Here is a 15,551-nt window from a genome sequence, read left to right on the forward strand (position 1 = left end):
TCGGCATAAAGGGCAAAAAGGGGGCCTGAGCATAATGCTGCGGCACCCCTAGCGTATACGCCATCTGACCCACGGGACCAGTCGGTGCTCCGGATGGGAAGGTCTCCCTACTAAAAATACCATACATGGCATTTAGAAAATTCGATGAATCGGTACCTGGAGCCGGGAATTGCGGATAAGGATTAGACCCTGTATCCCCTTGTGGAGTCTCCGGTGTCGGCTCCGCAGTATCTTCCACCGGAGCCGCAGATTCATCAGGCACTGGAGCAGGCCCTTCCTGTTCCTGTTCATCCATAGAGACCTCCGACTCCGCTCGAACCGGAGTCGACGCCTTAGATGGAGCCGGTGACTGCGCCGGGGACTGAACTGGAACCCGCTTAGGCGAAGGAGAACCTCTCGGAGACCTCGAAGGAGAAGGTGACAAGTCCTTGCTTCGACGTCGACGAGGCGAAGCCGACCTCGACATCCTGGTCTTCGAGGACCGACGTCGTGAAGAATGCTTTCTCTTCTTGTGATGCTTCTTCGACTTCGACGACCTCGAAGTCGACGACTCCCGCCTCGACTTCTCCTTCTTTCTCCCTCTCTTCTCCTCACCGATCTTCTTCATAAAGAGTTTAGTCTTCCTTTCTTTCAGCGCTTTAGGATTCATCCTTCTGCAGCACGCACAATCTTCCATATCGTGGTCCGAAGAAAGGCACCACAAGCAGTCTTGATGTGGATCAGTCATGGACATCAGACCTCCACATTCCCTACAGGGCTTAAAGCCCGACTTCCTTGTCGAAGACATACCGAATTTTAAACAGTAACACAGCCAAACTACAAAGTAGCTAGAGAGCACTGGAAAAAAAACGTTGCGTCTCGACGGCGCGGAAAAAAGGGAACTGACGTCATCACGCCGACGTGGGCTTCTTATGGCTCCGGTGACGTCGATCGGAGTCGCGAGCGTAGCCGATGCATTGTGACGTCGCCCACGTCGACGTGGAGTGCTGGGAAAGAAAAGTTCCGTGGAATGCTGGCGCAGGGGATATTCACAAGGTGAGGAATCCACTGGCAGATGTATCCATCAGAAGTAGCCTATTCCGTAAATTTAGATACCAGGGCAAATAGGCCGTGATGTATCAAACTTTCACACAATGCAGCAAGACATCTTGTTGTGGTGCGCTGCTTGAAAGGGAGGAATGTGCCATATTTAACATTATATGGTGCATTCCTGGATTCTCCTTGCGCTTGCGCGCAATGTCCTGCCTTGTGCTAACGCAGGCCATATGTCACATTATATGGCACATACCTGTCCTCTCCTTACGCTGGCACGCATTGTGCTGCCTCTTGCCGATGCAGGCACCCGTGCAGGCGGTACAGCCAGGATTGTTTTTGTGCAGGAAAGGACACCTTCCTGCACAAACACAATCCTCTTTTCATGTGTGATTCATAATGCAGCACACATAGAAAGAGAAAACAACAAGGAGAAATAAAGATATTCCGCCTCATAACACCTCCCCTAGGAAGGCGTAGCATTTGGATGCATTCCCAGGTCTACCAGTAATGGGAAATCTGTGAATGTGCTAAAATCCACAAGTGGACGGGTGGGAACACCCACGCTCCACCCACGATATGCCTCCTTGGCGCACAGGAATGCTTTGTTGCCTTGTATTGCTCCAGATTTACCAATCACCACATAAACATGCAAGGATAGCCTTGGGTTGCTTGGTAAATCTGACCATAGTGGTGCTTTGGCCTTACATTACCTTGTGTGATGCAAGGGCAAAGCGACATTTAATCACAAAGCAATGCAATGGAGGCATAGCGCTGCCTTTCGTTACCCTGCACCACGGAGGTGTTACATGGGTGGAGGATGGGCTTTCCCGTGCATGCACCCGTGTATTCTGACACAAACCCATATTTGCTAAAATCAGTAAACATGGGTCTGTGCTAAAATGGGGGCCCTACCTGAGGCTGGCATAACAAGGAGAAATATCTTTAGTTCTCCTCGTTACTCCCTCTCTGCACGTATGTTCCATTCTACAGCACACAAAGAGGACAAACATTTTTGGAGAAACTGTTCTGATCACAACTCCGGCACCCTTGCATCATGGTGCATGCTCATTGGTACTATACAGCCAGAACTGTGGCAGCCCTGCAAGAGAGCAGAGCAGTGTCATATCTTAATCGATATGGCGCATTTCTTCTCTCTTACTTTGACGCAACACAGCGGAGCAACTTCTCTTGCTGAATTGCGTCAAAGTTTAGCAAATTCGGGCCTTATTTTATTTTCTGCTCATCCATGTCCCTCCTTTTTCGCCTTCATTTTGTTGGGTGTCCCCTTTCATACCTTCATTCTTTCTCTTGACCCCATCTTTACCCTGACTCTACCTACATTTATTTTCGTATTTCTGTTTATCTCTTTCATATTGCAACTATATTTTCTAACAGGGATTCACTATGTGGTCCACGATGTAATTGTCTTTTATAAAAAAAAGATGTGAAATATATTTTTAACAGTACTAAAGGGGGAGTTTTGAATTATTTTTGACCAATTTGCATTCCTATTATTTGTTTTCCACAATATGGGTTTTAGATTGTCTGGGTTCTCCAGATAAGGTTTATAATTTGCGGCTTTCATTTGAATTAGCAATATATATATATATATATATGTATGTATATATATATATATATATATATATATATATATAGACCCACACCACTTATTTTTTACAAAGTGGTGACAGATGCTCTTTCTGAGCTCCCTCTGTTTTGCGTGCCATTGGAGGCTGTATCAATGGGTCCTGCTTCAATACATCAGGACCACCCTTATAGCTGCTTGTGCATTAATGTGGTACAGGCATGCTCCAATGTAAGAGAGACAAAAAAGACATTGTAAGTTTTGCAAACAATTTAGAAAATACAAGAGATTCATTTTCTGGCGGGATTCCTGACCATCCAAGCACGAGTGAGCCGCGGATGGTTTGCAATCCACAGGCGCTAATATATAATTTTGCTATTATGTTGTCTTACAATCATGAAAGAGGGGTACCCACGTTGTGCCTGTACATGGAGGACTACCCCAATCTGATGAACCATGAGGTTACCGCAGGGGCAGTCGCTGTGACATAGCTGGTTTAGGAGCCATGCGAAAGGAAGCCACAAGCAAAGGCGTAATAACAAATAGAGCGAGAAGGGCTAGACATCATAACCACTGGGACCTTGTGCCCTAGATCCCAGGCTATGGAGCCATTGGAGACGGGGCCCAGGTCATGGGCAATGCACCAGCAGCCGACGGGTTTCCTTTTAATGAGATCTTCATAGGCTCTCATTGCAAAATGTCCCTCCACATGGGGAGAGCCCATACCCAGACCTGACAGCCAGGTCTTATGCAGGGCAGACTGGGTGCTTAAAAGAGCTCTGGCAAAAATTCAAATTCATTCCCCATGTGCAGACATGCTAGTGCGCGCTAGAACCAGAGCAACTCTTTCAAGCTGTCGGCGGGATGGCCTAATGTGCACCACCACTTCTGAGGCCGAAACCAGCCTCCAAGTGTCAAAACTGGGCTCTCGGGCGCCAGCCTCCCAGTGAATTGCCCGCTTGCCCGGCTGGCCAGTGTGGCCATGTTTTTATGGGTCTAACATCACTGCTTAAACCACCTGCATCTTGGTGTCTATTGCGCCTTTTGTGCTAAATAAATAAAATAAAATAACAGCTGCTTAAACCACCCACATCTTGGTGTATATTGTGCTAAATAAATACCATAACATATAACATAACATATGACATAACATGAGGACTGCATCATATAAGAAACATATTTGTGATTCTCATCCATACACAAATCAAGGCTCAGTAATGGTCTCTATTGGCAACTCCATCCTTGTGAAGAAATACCTTAAGGCCAGCTATTACCAGGTTACTATGTCAACCTCTACATACAGTTCGCAGGTCCAATCGAGTGCTCTACTCCGAACACACACCCCTCTGTCCATATCCTTCTGCATCATACCTCATGTGCGTGTTTGGAGAAGGCCTCTGCGCTGTACATCATGCCTGTTGTCTTTTCTTCCAGTTCTCCAAGCCTCTGTCCTCTCTCATCCAGTGCAATCCGTGTGCGGGCCAAGTCCCCCATCACGCCTACAGCAGCGCCTTTCACCCCCTCAAACCCCCCTGGTCCAGGGATGTGCTGCGCGAGACTCCGGGACGCCTTGCCTGCAGAGGCCTCGCCAACTAGAAGATAGAGAAAATGTAACAAGTGTCACAAGCATCAGCAAGTTTTGTTGCAATTATGGCTGGGCGAGACCATCGTCAAGTGCTCATTCAGCAGCAGGGTATTACAAGCACAGGTACTGCTTAGAATTAAAAACACCCTTAAAAGCTCAGCAGAGAAGGAAAATGGATAATCAAACCACTTGAACTTTGGACAAAGGTACTTGTCGAAGCTTGGGTCCATGACAGTGAAGGGGGAACAAATATCACATGATGCATGAGGGAATTATATGTATAGGTAAGTAGTTGACAGAAGACACATGGAGTCGAACTGAGCAAGCATCTTAATTAATCTTCAACACCCGAGTCTCCTTGTAATTATGTGTCATCTTCAAGAGTTTATAACAATTCAGAAAGAGTCATGTAGGAATGTGGAATTTTAAAATGCCAAAAACTGTCAAAGTGTTTTTGTTTTATTTGAAGCAATTAAGAGTAGTTCACCCACACATTTTACAAGTTGCTCACACGATGTCAGAGAATATAATTGTACATTGTTCCATTCCGCCTAATTAGGCGCTACATTCCACTCCCAAAACTCAAATATATAGTCTACCTGCAAGCGCTTAAGTTAACGAAAGGCAAAATGCAACCCTACATAAAAGTCCATACGTAACTGTAGTGTTTTGTGTGTCCCAATTTCCTCGATGTCTGAGCTGATGTGTGGAATGATGTAAAAGAATGCTGGTGTGCAGAATGCTGCAAGTGAATGATGTAATAGAATGCTGGTGTGTGGGATGCTGAGAGTGAATGAGGTAACAGAATGTTGGTGTCCAGAATGCTAAGAGTAAATGACGTAATAGAATGTTGGTATGTGGACTGCTGAGAGTGAATGACATAATAGAATGTTGGTATGTGGAATGCTGACAGTGAATGATGTAATAGAATGCTCATGGCCGGAATGCAGAGACTGACTGATGCAACAGAATGTTAGTGTCCGGAATGCTGAGAGTGACTGATGCAATAGAATGTTAGTGTCCAGAATGCTGAGAGTGACTGATGCAATAGAATGTTCGTGTCCGGAATGCTGAGAGTGGCTGATGCAATAGAATGTTAGTGTGTGGTCTGGAGTAGAAGATTGGAGACAGTGACAGTTGGATGGAAGATGTTGTCCTGACATGGACCTGCCTGCTGCTGCTGTGACTGCTGGGGCCTAAAATGAAATTAAGAGCTTGTCTCCTACCTTGGTGGCTGCAGACCTCTGGATATTGGAGATAGAAATGAGACTATGTTGTTCGAGGGTATAGTGTCTCTTGGAGTCAAGGAAAGTTGAAACATCATCACCTTCCTGGCAGTGAGCAATTTCAATGTTAATATATGACATTCAGTTAATTAATTATTGGGACTACGTTGCATTTGTTGAAGTGAGTTGCTTGCGTACTCAGCACGGGTTACCATGGCGCTTAATGGAATTCACCAGGGTGGAAATTCCAAGTGCTTGTCATCACAGTTATGCATCAGCAGGCGTGGGAGCTTCATGTAATGGTTGATGGAAAATAACCAGGATGTGCTAATTAAGTATCAGTTAGATTGGCACAGTTTACATCAAGACTACAAGAGTAGTCTCCGCCTGGTTCAGTTGAAGATTTTACACAGGGTCTATGTGTCAGGGTCCAGGCTCGTTGGCATGGGGAGAGTGTCTGACGGGTTGTGCAGGAGGCAATGTGGGCAGGAAGGTACATTCATGCACATAATATGGGACTGTGCTGCTATTCAGACTTACTGGAAGGGGATACATGAGTGTATAAATGAAGTGCTCTAAGTAAGACTCAGACCTGAAGCCAAGCAATGTCTATTGAATGTGTAGGAACCTACCGATTTAAATAGCAAAGGGAAAATTTGGGTCACATTGGGCCTGATGGTGGCTAAGAGAAACATCGCCTGGCTGTGGGGCTCTGGAGTGTTGCCTACATTGACTACCTGGAAGGCAGACATGGATTGGTGCATGCTTAGAGAAAAGACCGTGTATGTTGCACATGGGTGTCCTAAAAAGTGGTCCGCAATTTGGGACAAATGAAATGTATACAGAGGGAACATTTGTATCCCACCTACTGTCCCTACCCCCGAAGAACCTCTTACGCCTTGAGTCCCCCCTTTACCTGTCATACCGCTGTGGTTCATCGACAAAATGATATCTATGTAAAATTGCTATATTGTTCCTCCTTCTGTGCTCAGAAATGTCATTTTTCTCTGTTTAATAAAAAGATTTATACATTTATTTTTTTTAAAAGACTACAAGAGTATTGACATAGTGGAGTACGTGGCCGGGTGGAGAAACGTGCAGGCAGATTGATTTTCTCTGTTGCCATTGAAGAGAGAGAGTGAAAACAGGTTGGGGGGTTCAATAGAGTGTGTGGTGGCAAGAGTGGAAGACGCGTTGGAGGATGAGTTTGAGTCTGTCAGACATGAACAGTGGGAAATGGCAGCAAAGGAGTATTCGACAAGGTTGGAAATGTGATGGGGATCAAAGGGCTTTTTTGCATAGTTTTATCAAGATACAGGAAGAACTAAGCAGGGGAGCGACTGATGAATTGGTGTTAAGAGGTGAGAAATATGCACCCCCAGAAGGATTGGGGAAGTCAAGCACGTTGGCGCATGAAGGATATCTGGGATAGTCATTGACGAGAAAGCATTTAAAGGAGACGTTTTGATGGCCGGGGATTGATCGTGATGTGAAGGAGTGGGTTAAAGGGTGTGTATTGAGTAGACAGAGCGAGAAACATGTGGAGGTGGTAATGGAAGTAATGTGGCCACTGAGTGATGGAGGAAGTGCGTGGATGAAAGTGGTTTGATTTCATAGGTTTCATGGGTTATTTAGGCAAATTGGGATGGATTGCAATGAACATGGTGGATGTTTTCTCGAGATGGGTTATGGTCGAATTTATGAAGGATATAACATCGAAAGTGCAATTAAAATATTGGAAAGAGTGTTTAGAAGAGTAGGATGTCCTAGGATTTTTTTTTTGATTTCAAAAAACCTTTATTAACACAAAGGAGCAATACAGGAACAATCGCCTTTCGGGCATACTGCAACGCAGGGGGGGGAGGTCCTCGTGCTGGTAGTTGAGGTCACTCTTACACAGCCATTTAGCCGACATCCCGGAGGACCGGCGGTGTTACCACAGTCAATAAATTGATAGCACCCAAGCAGTGTCCCGGCTGCAGTCAGAGCTGTGGCAGACTCCCCGCTCTATGATAGTGTGGCAGCGGTATTTGTGGCCACCCACGCGCCCACCACAACCCGCACCTCTGGCGTAGCCCCTGAAATCTCCAACCGTTACACTAACCCCCCCTCCCACCCCACTCACCACACACGCACCGCCGAACCCCCATGTCTCTGAAATGCTCACACGCATCTGTCGTCCCGCCATCCCGGCGTACATAGACAAAGTGCCCACCCTCAGTCGGTCTACATTCATCCTGACAGCGCACTCACCCCTAATATGGTCCAGTCGGGAACCCGACCCAGTCGATCTAGGAACTCGGCTATCCGCACTCTCCGCATGCAGCGCTCTCTACCATTCTGTGCTACTACGCGCCTCCCAGGCGCCCCTCCCCGGCCTCACGACCGAGTTCAGCATCTCCCCCCGCTATCGCGCCCCCACTGGGTTCTACATTCTGTATCCCCCCTTGACTATCCACCTCAGGGTCCCCTGGCTTCAACGACGCTCTATACAGCCCCCAAAAATTCTTGGGGCGGCTTTTAGGCGGAAGCAGTTCGCTGTATATCTCCGCCTGCGTACTACAATACAACATGTCGCTGGCCCATCGCTTTTTAGTGGGCAGTGGTCCTCTCATCCAGCAAATCGCCACCACTCTCCTGGCTATTAACAATGCAATGTCCGCCAGTCGAGGCAATGCCGGCTGGAGGGGTCGAGAGTACCCCAGCAACGCCAAAGCGGGGCTAGGAGTAATCTCCACTTGCAGTATCTTACTGAGCTCCCGGAAAACCTCTGCCCAGAACCTGGCAACCCCCGGACAGCGCCAGGCCATATGCATGAAATCTGCCTCCGGATAGTGGCAGCGCTCACACTCCGCAGACTGGCGTAGCCCATACCTATGCAATCTCTGCGGGGTGTAATATACGCGCCGCAAGAATTTAAAATGCACCAATCGGTGCCGGCCGTTTAATGAGACCGTCTTGGTGCTGGCGCAGCAGTACCTCCACATATCGTCTGTGATCTCCATGCTGAGGTCCGTCTGCCATGCAGTTCTCGCCGTGTCCCACCGGTGCGGTATATGCTGATCCCCCAGTCGTTTGAGTGTCGTGACCAGCTTGGCAGACGCCGTGGTCTTTATTACATAAGTGAGTTCCAGAACCTCCGGGGGTTCCGCCATTCCCGGCCCCAATATGAGCGAGAGCGCACCTCGCACTCTGTGGAACTGAAATCGCTGTAGGGGCGTGGGAATCGGCGGCGCCGATCCAAGCTGGTCCCACGTCTTGGCCACCCCGTTAACGAACAGATCCTCCATCCGCGAAATGCCCAACTTGCTCAGCGCCCGTATCACACCCTTTTCTCGCAGCGGGGGGAGCCACACCGCCCACTCCACCGGCAACAACGGAGAGTACAAAATCGCGCAGCCCCGGGCCGTCGCCAACTCCCGCCAAGCGTGAGTCGTGGCCTTAAGGGAGTCCAGGCTGCCCACCCTATGATCCACCTGCTGAAAGGCAATCGCCGGTAAGGGTAGCGGGTCCGCGAACAATTTCTCAAGGATCACGTGAGGAATCCCCGGGTCAGCATGAATCCACGTATGTAGATGCGCCGCCTGCGCAACTCGGTAGTACTGTTCCAAGTCCGGCGCCCCCAATCCCCCCAGCTCGTACGGCAGTGTCAACACATCCCAACGCACTCTAGGCTGCTTGCCACCCCAGGTAAGGGTAATAAGCGTTTGGTTTAGCTGCTTGAAGAACGCCTTAGATAGCACGATCGGGATATTATTGAACAGGAACAGGAATCTCGGCAAGACTACCATTTTCATGATTGCTATTCTGCCCAGCAATGTCAGGGGGAGCCTATTCCATGTCTCCACGTCCTCCACTAACTTGCTGTATGCCACTCCATAGTTTTCCCGAAGGAGCACCTCCGGGTCTCTGTGCAGCTGAATCCCCAGGTACCGTATCGAGTCTGTTGTCCACTGCAGGGGGTACTCCATGGGGAACGGCAGCGTCACCGGCGACAGAGGGAACGCCAACGACTTACTCCAGTTAACCCTAAGGCCAGACAGTGCCCCGAACCTAACCACCTCCCTGAGAATGGAGGGAAGATTCACCTCCGGGTCCCTGACATACAGGAGGGTGTCATCAGCATATGTTGAAATGCCAATCTTATAGGTGGGGAAGCAGATGCCCTCATATCTATGGTATTCCCGGATAGCGCAGGCCAAAGGCTCCGCCACCAGGGCATATAGGAGCGGGGAAAGGGGGCAGCCCTGCCGAGTGCCCCTGCCGATGTCGAATGCGTCCGTGACTCGGTCCCCGATCCGCAGCCTAGCAGTGGGGCGATAGTACAAAGCTCCCAACATCTGCAGGAAGGGCTCACCCAGCCCAAACTAACGGAGGACACGCACCATGAATGGCCACTCAACAGAGTGAAATGCTTTCTCCATGTCCAGGAAAAGCGCCAGAGCCTTGCAATCCTGACGCACATGTTGCATGGCTCCCAGTACAGTATGAATGTTATATGTGAGGTTCCTCGATGGGATAAAGCCCGCCTGCTCCGGGGCCACGAGCTCCGGCACCAGCAGAGCCAGGCGCGTGGCCAGGACCTTAGCATACAGCTTGGCGTCCACATTGAGCAACGAAAGGGGCCGGTAGGACCCGCAGACGTTAGGGGGCCTCCCGGGTTTCAGAACTGTGACCAGTAGTGCCTCTCTCATAGTATCCGGCATGCACCCCTCCTGGCCTATCTCATCAAAAAGCGTGATCAGGTGCGGTAGAAGCAAGTCCAGGAATGCTTTGTAGAAGGCCACCGTCAACCCATCAGCGCCTGGGGCACTGCTCGACCGCATGCCCCCCAGTGCCTCCCGTATCTCGTCCTGTTGTATGGGCAGCATCAGAAACTCCCTCTGCGAGTTCGACAAGAAGGGCATTTTGATGTAGCTGAGGTAATCATCTATTTCCTCCTCCATCTGGGACGACTTAGAGGAATAGAGGTCGGCATAGAACTCCCTGAATTCAGCCACAATCTCCTCTTGGTCTGTGAGGACTGTGCCTGCAGGGGTGACGAGCTCCTCCACCACCAGGGGCCGTCTGCTATTACGCAGTAGTTTCGCCAGCAACGAGCCCGGACTCTCACCCTCCCCGTAGGTATGGGCGGTTGCATACTTGCCCATGTGTTTCACCTCTCTGTCTGCTTCGCTGTTGTATTCCGAGACCAATTCACTAATCCTAGCCTCGACCCCGGCTGCCGGAGAACGCAGCAGGTGCTGTTCAAGCTGCGTCAACTGCGTTTCAATGGTCCGCATTCGCTGTCGGATGCACTTAAGGACACTAGAGTGTTTGGCCATAGTCATGCCGCGAATGTAAGCCTTGAATGAATCCCAAAGCGTGTGGAAGCTCTGTACCGAGCCCAGGTTCTTATCAAAGAACGCTTCTATGTCTTCCGCCAGCTCCCCTCTGAAAACCTCGTCCAACAACGAGTAGGGCGGCAGGCGCCAGGTGAACGGGGGTATCCGCCTAATCGGGGAGTCTAAAATTAGGAGAAGTGGGGAGTGATCCGACAGCGTACGGGGGAGCACTATGCACCCCCTAAGCGCCGCCAGCAGGGAACGTGACACCAACCAGTAGTCAATTCTAGTGTGCACGTCGTGGTGCGCAGAGTAGTGCGTGAAGCCTCCCTTCCCCGAGTGTCCATGCCTCCAGGCATCAACCAGATCGAGCCTAGTCATCTCTGCCTGCATATGCATGGCCGCAGCCGCCGGGCGCCGCACCGTCCCCGATGAGCGGTCCACCGACGGGTCGAATATAAAATTGAGGTCACCCCCCCACACCATTCTTGCAGGGTCGTATTGCCTACAAAGTGCAGCCAGCATGCCGTAGAACTCTGGATTGTGGAAATTGGGACCATACACGTTAACCACCACCAGGTCATGACCCTGCCCTGTACACCTAGCAAGTAAATACCGCCCGTGAGGGTCAGCCTCCAGCACCGTCAGCTTCAATCTGGAGGTCGGGTTTACCCACGTGACCACCCCCCGGGAGTGCGTTGTAAAGCCGGCCGCCACACTGTTGCCCGCCAGGCCTCGTGTCGAAAGCATTTTACTCCCAGGGGGAAGGTGCGTTTCTTGTATTAGAGCTAGGTCAATGTGGTGCCTGCGGAAATAGTTGAGCACTTTCCGGAGCTTACGGAAGTCATTCAGCCCTCTGACATTCCAGGTCAGCGCTCTGAGAGTGCCAGTGTTACTTTCACCATTCACCACTCCAGGGACAGCCATCGCAACATCCACACTGTATTCGTGCCCACAGGGGGGATTCTACTCAGGAGGTCATTGACTAGGCGAGCCCCAGTCCTCCACAGCCAATATGCCAGAAACAAATCAAAACACAGGTCTCGCAGTGCGTCGTGTACCCCACCACCCCACATTTCAACCCCCCCCCCCCAACTGCAATCCCCCCCACCCACAGCCGACCTCCCCCAACCTGGCCAGACAGGACCCCAATCCCACCCCCCACCCCTCTAAACCACAAACATCACTCAGTAACATTGCCCCTAGCAGCCCCAGCAGGGACCACCTAAAGCCGCAGCGTGGGGGCAGAGAATGCCAGGCGCCAAATACTCCCAATTAGGTAGCGCCTCCGGGCAAAGCATACCCACCTCGCCCTGCCCTCGTACACCACCCCATGTGGGTGGCCCCATCGCCACTACCCCTGGGCACCCGGGTAAAAACTCTGATCACTCCCTCGAGGAACCCGGGCAGACACTCCGTGTAACGAGCACACTAAGGCCGCGCCGCCCGCCAGCCCCCCACCCGGGGGAACACATGTCAGAGTCAGGGAAGCAGGGAACATATCTCGCCCGGGGGGGGGCCTCCCAGGTCCCCAGGAATCAGACTACGCATGTCAACCTCCGAGCAGGCACCACGTGTCGCCGCACCTTATATCTAAACCACAGGGCCCCCAAGGCTCCCACTAGTCCAAGATATCAGAAAAATCTCACCGGGAGGCAGCAACGGCTTCGCCATGTGTGGCCGCACCAAACTCAGCCAGTCGGATAGCTCCAATGTCCCTTCTGCTGCCCAGGCAACAATCACCCCCCCGCTCAGCAGGCAAAAGCAGCCCGCCCCTTTGTACCCGGAGTCCGGCAGTCCACCCCGGGCTAGTCCTGCTCCTCCAGACGTGAGGTCTCGTCCGTGGAGTCGTTGTGGCTTCACTGGCCGCTCCGCTGCTCCTTTGACCAGTCCTTCAAGGATCGCTGCAGCTCCTTCGGATCTGTGAAGAAGTGGGAACGGCCCTGCCGGTTGATCCGCAGTCTCGCGGGGTAGAGCATCGCATAGTCCAGGCCTAATTCTCTAAGTTGTTTTTTGTATGGAGCAAATTGCCTGCGCTCGTCCTGCACCCTGGCCGTGAAGTCGGGGAAAATGGGAATGTCTCTGTAGTTCAACAATTTTGCAATTATAGGCCTCGCCGGTGCTCCAGGTTTCGGGCGCGGCCCCAGCGAGCGGTGCGCCCTTTCGACCACGAACATGGGAGAGAACACGTCCTCCCCCAACAGGGCCCGCAGAAGCTTCTCCACGAATAGTTCCATCCTCCCGGTCTGTGTTGTCTCCGCAACCCCCGTGATGCGGATATTCGATCTCCTCGAGCGGGCCTCTAAATCTTCCGCTTTGTCCTGGATGACCCGCAGCAGTCTACTGATTTGCTTCCTGTCCGCGTCCCACTCCGTTTGCGCGTCCTCCACGTGGGACACCCTTTTTTCCGCCATGTATAGGCGCTCCGAGTTCTTGTCCACGCGCTCCGACATGCGGTCCATTCGGTAAGTGAGCGCATCCAGCTTAGCGTCGATTGCCGTGAGGCTGCCCTGGAGGCCCTTCTCCATCGCCACCAGCATTTCTCGGATGTCCGCTCCCGCGGCTCCCCCCTCCCTACCTTCCTGCACAAAATCAATCCTTGAAGGTATATTTATTTCTCTATATGTGCTGAAGAATGCAGCACACATGGAAAGAGGAAGTAACGAGGAGAAATAAAGATACGTCTGTTAGTTAGGTGCATAATTATGGCGCAAACCCAGATTTACAAGTCATTGTAAATCCGAGTTTGCGTCAAAATACATGGGTGGATGCATGGACTCATCCATGGTCTACCCATGTAACACTTACCCAATGCAAAGTAATGAAAGGGAGCGCAATGCCATGCCTTGTTACTTTGAATTTACCAGACCACACAAAGCCATGCAAAGCGACTTTGTGTGGCTTAGTATATGCGAAAACAGATTTTGCCTCGTGCTGTGCCACAAAAGGGATGCAACCTACACGTAAAATCATAGTAAATCTGCCCCTTTGTGTATGTGTGTTGGTTGTGAGGACATGCTTTGTGTTGGAGTCTGGTCGTTTTGACTTAAGGTGATGTATGGTTAAACTTTCCACTTTTGTTTTGTTTGTGCCTTTGATGTGTAGACAAGGGGGGTGACAGGGAAACCACTTGTCCAAAGAAGCTGGTGTGTTCTGTGCTCAGGCTGTTGCATAACTGAGCATCCATGACTACATGTCCTGCATGCATAAATATTGTATGGTGCCATTGTGAGTGTGCTGACATGTGGTGGGTGAGGTGTCACGTTTGAGGAGTTCGCCAGACCTGCAAGTCTTGAAACATGGCAGTCATAACCTAGTTGTGATTTTGTTTCTTTGTTTGACTTCAGGTTTGGAGACCTCCATGTCTTGATCTTTGTAAGAGCTGTTGTGAGTTCTGTTTGTTGTCTCTGTGGGTCTGCGTGGGTACTGAATAGTTTAAAAGGTTGTTGTTGGGTGAATGTCTAAGCTAGACATATTGGAGATTCAGTGATTGCGAACTGTTGTCCCTGTACTTTATATGCAAGGGAATGGCTGTGCTTTGTTTAGTTGTTAGTAAGAATAGGATGCCGGTAGGATTCTGTATCCCTATTCCCTGTATGTCTGAGGTGCTGCCTTGAGTTCTGAAAGTGAATGACGTAATAAAATGTTGGTGTGTGGTAGGGAGTGGAAGCTAGGTGAGAGGGACAGTTGGAGGGAGAATGGTGACTTGACAGGGTTTTCCTGTTGTTGCTATAACCTAAGGGCCTAATATAAAATAAAGAACTTACCTACCACCTGAGTAGATCCAGACTCTTGTAATAAGACCCTGCCCTTCAACAGTAATAACAAATAAATAAACAACAGCCCATACTCATGGGGATGTGTGGTATTGAATCAGGTTCTAGCAGGGCTAAGAAATGCAAGAAAAATAAATTTTGAAAGCCTTACAGACGCCAACACCGAAGGCTCTGACACATGCCCTGTGGTTGTGAAATCTATTGTATTTAATATAAATCTTAAAAGGAACTTCTCTCCCGCCCTTACTTTTCATTTGTTCATATGCTTGCCACTTACGTTTCCTTCGTTTCTATTGGCTGTAGCTTACTATTTTCTGTTGTTCCGTGTGTTTTCAGAATTCCAAGGCCTAAGTACTCGTTTCATCCGCTTTGGTGGAACTTCATTTAAGTGTATCAGCACCCCTGCTGTCAAGATGTACATGATTGCTTTGAAGCTACAGGACTGCCCACGTGGGCTCAGCGTGCTATGCCTGTTTCAGTGGAGACCTTGTGAGCCGAGTCCTGCGTGCTTCGCTTGTTTTCAAACCGAGCAACTCGTGAAGCACCAGCGGCCAGCAAGAATGCCGCATCAGAGGCCAATTTGCTCGACCGAGCACACATAAGAGTGAGCTGCGCCCCTCCCATTTGTGTGCTTGGCTTCGCTTGTTTTTTTAGTGTGCACTTGATGGGAATGGTGGCGGCTTGCATGTCTGCATGTGGTGACAGTGCTTTTTTCAGAACCTGAATATATCTTGAACTCTTTCTGTGTCGACCCCTCCTCCAAAGAAATTTCCCTGCAGGGGATAGGCCAGGCCCGAGTGTCTCCTCTTCATTCTGAGATCTCAAAATGCTTTGCGGATTCCTTTGTGTGCATGTTGAGATTTGCATTTAAAGTGCTCCTGGGGGAGTATTCGCAATTCTGTGTAAGTAAAGTACTCAGCATTTTAATGATGGGTCTCTGTTACATTCCTCCTCACTGCTCTGATGCATGCCCCGCGGCACGCCTCATGGCCTCCCATCTCAGAAGATGGCAGTGTCCGA

At 50.2% G+C, this 15,551-nt stretch overlaps 1 protein-coding gene across 8 annotated transcripts in view; it reads right to left on the bottom strand.

Moving 5' to 3' along the window:
* Positions 1-15,551, bottom strand: part of STXBP5L (syntaxin binding protein 5L) — a 1,956,595-nt gene that overhangs the window by 9,242 nt on the left and 1,931,802 nt on the right. For all 8 annotated transcript variants that reach the window (XM_085621040.1, XM_085621038.1, XM_085621036.1 and 5 more), the window contains one exon: positions 3,992-4,212. In XM_085621040.1, the coding sequence (XP_085477166.1) occupies positions 3,992-4,212 (221 nt within the window). The remainder of the gene's footprint in view (positions 1-3,991; positions 4,213-15,551) is intronic.

This window comes from Triturus cristatus, chromosome 8 (genome assembly GCF_964204655.1).
Source record: "Triturus cristatus chromosome 8, aTriCri1.1, whole genome shotgun sequence".
Lineage (NCBI taxonomy): Eukaryota > Metazoa > Chordata > Amphibia > Caudata > Salamandridae > Triturus > Triturus cristatus.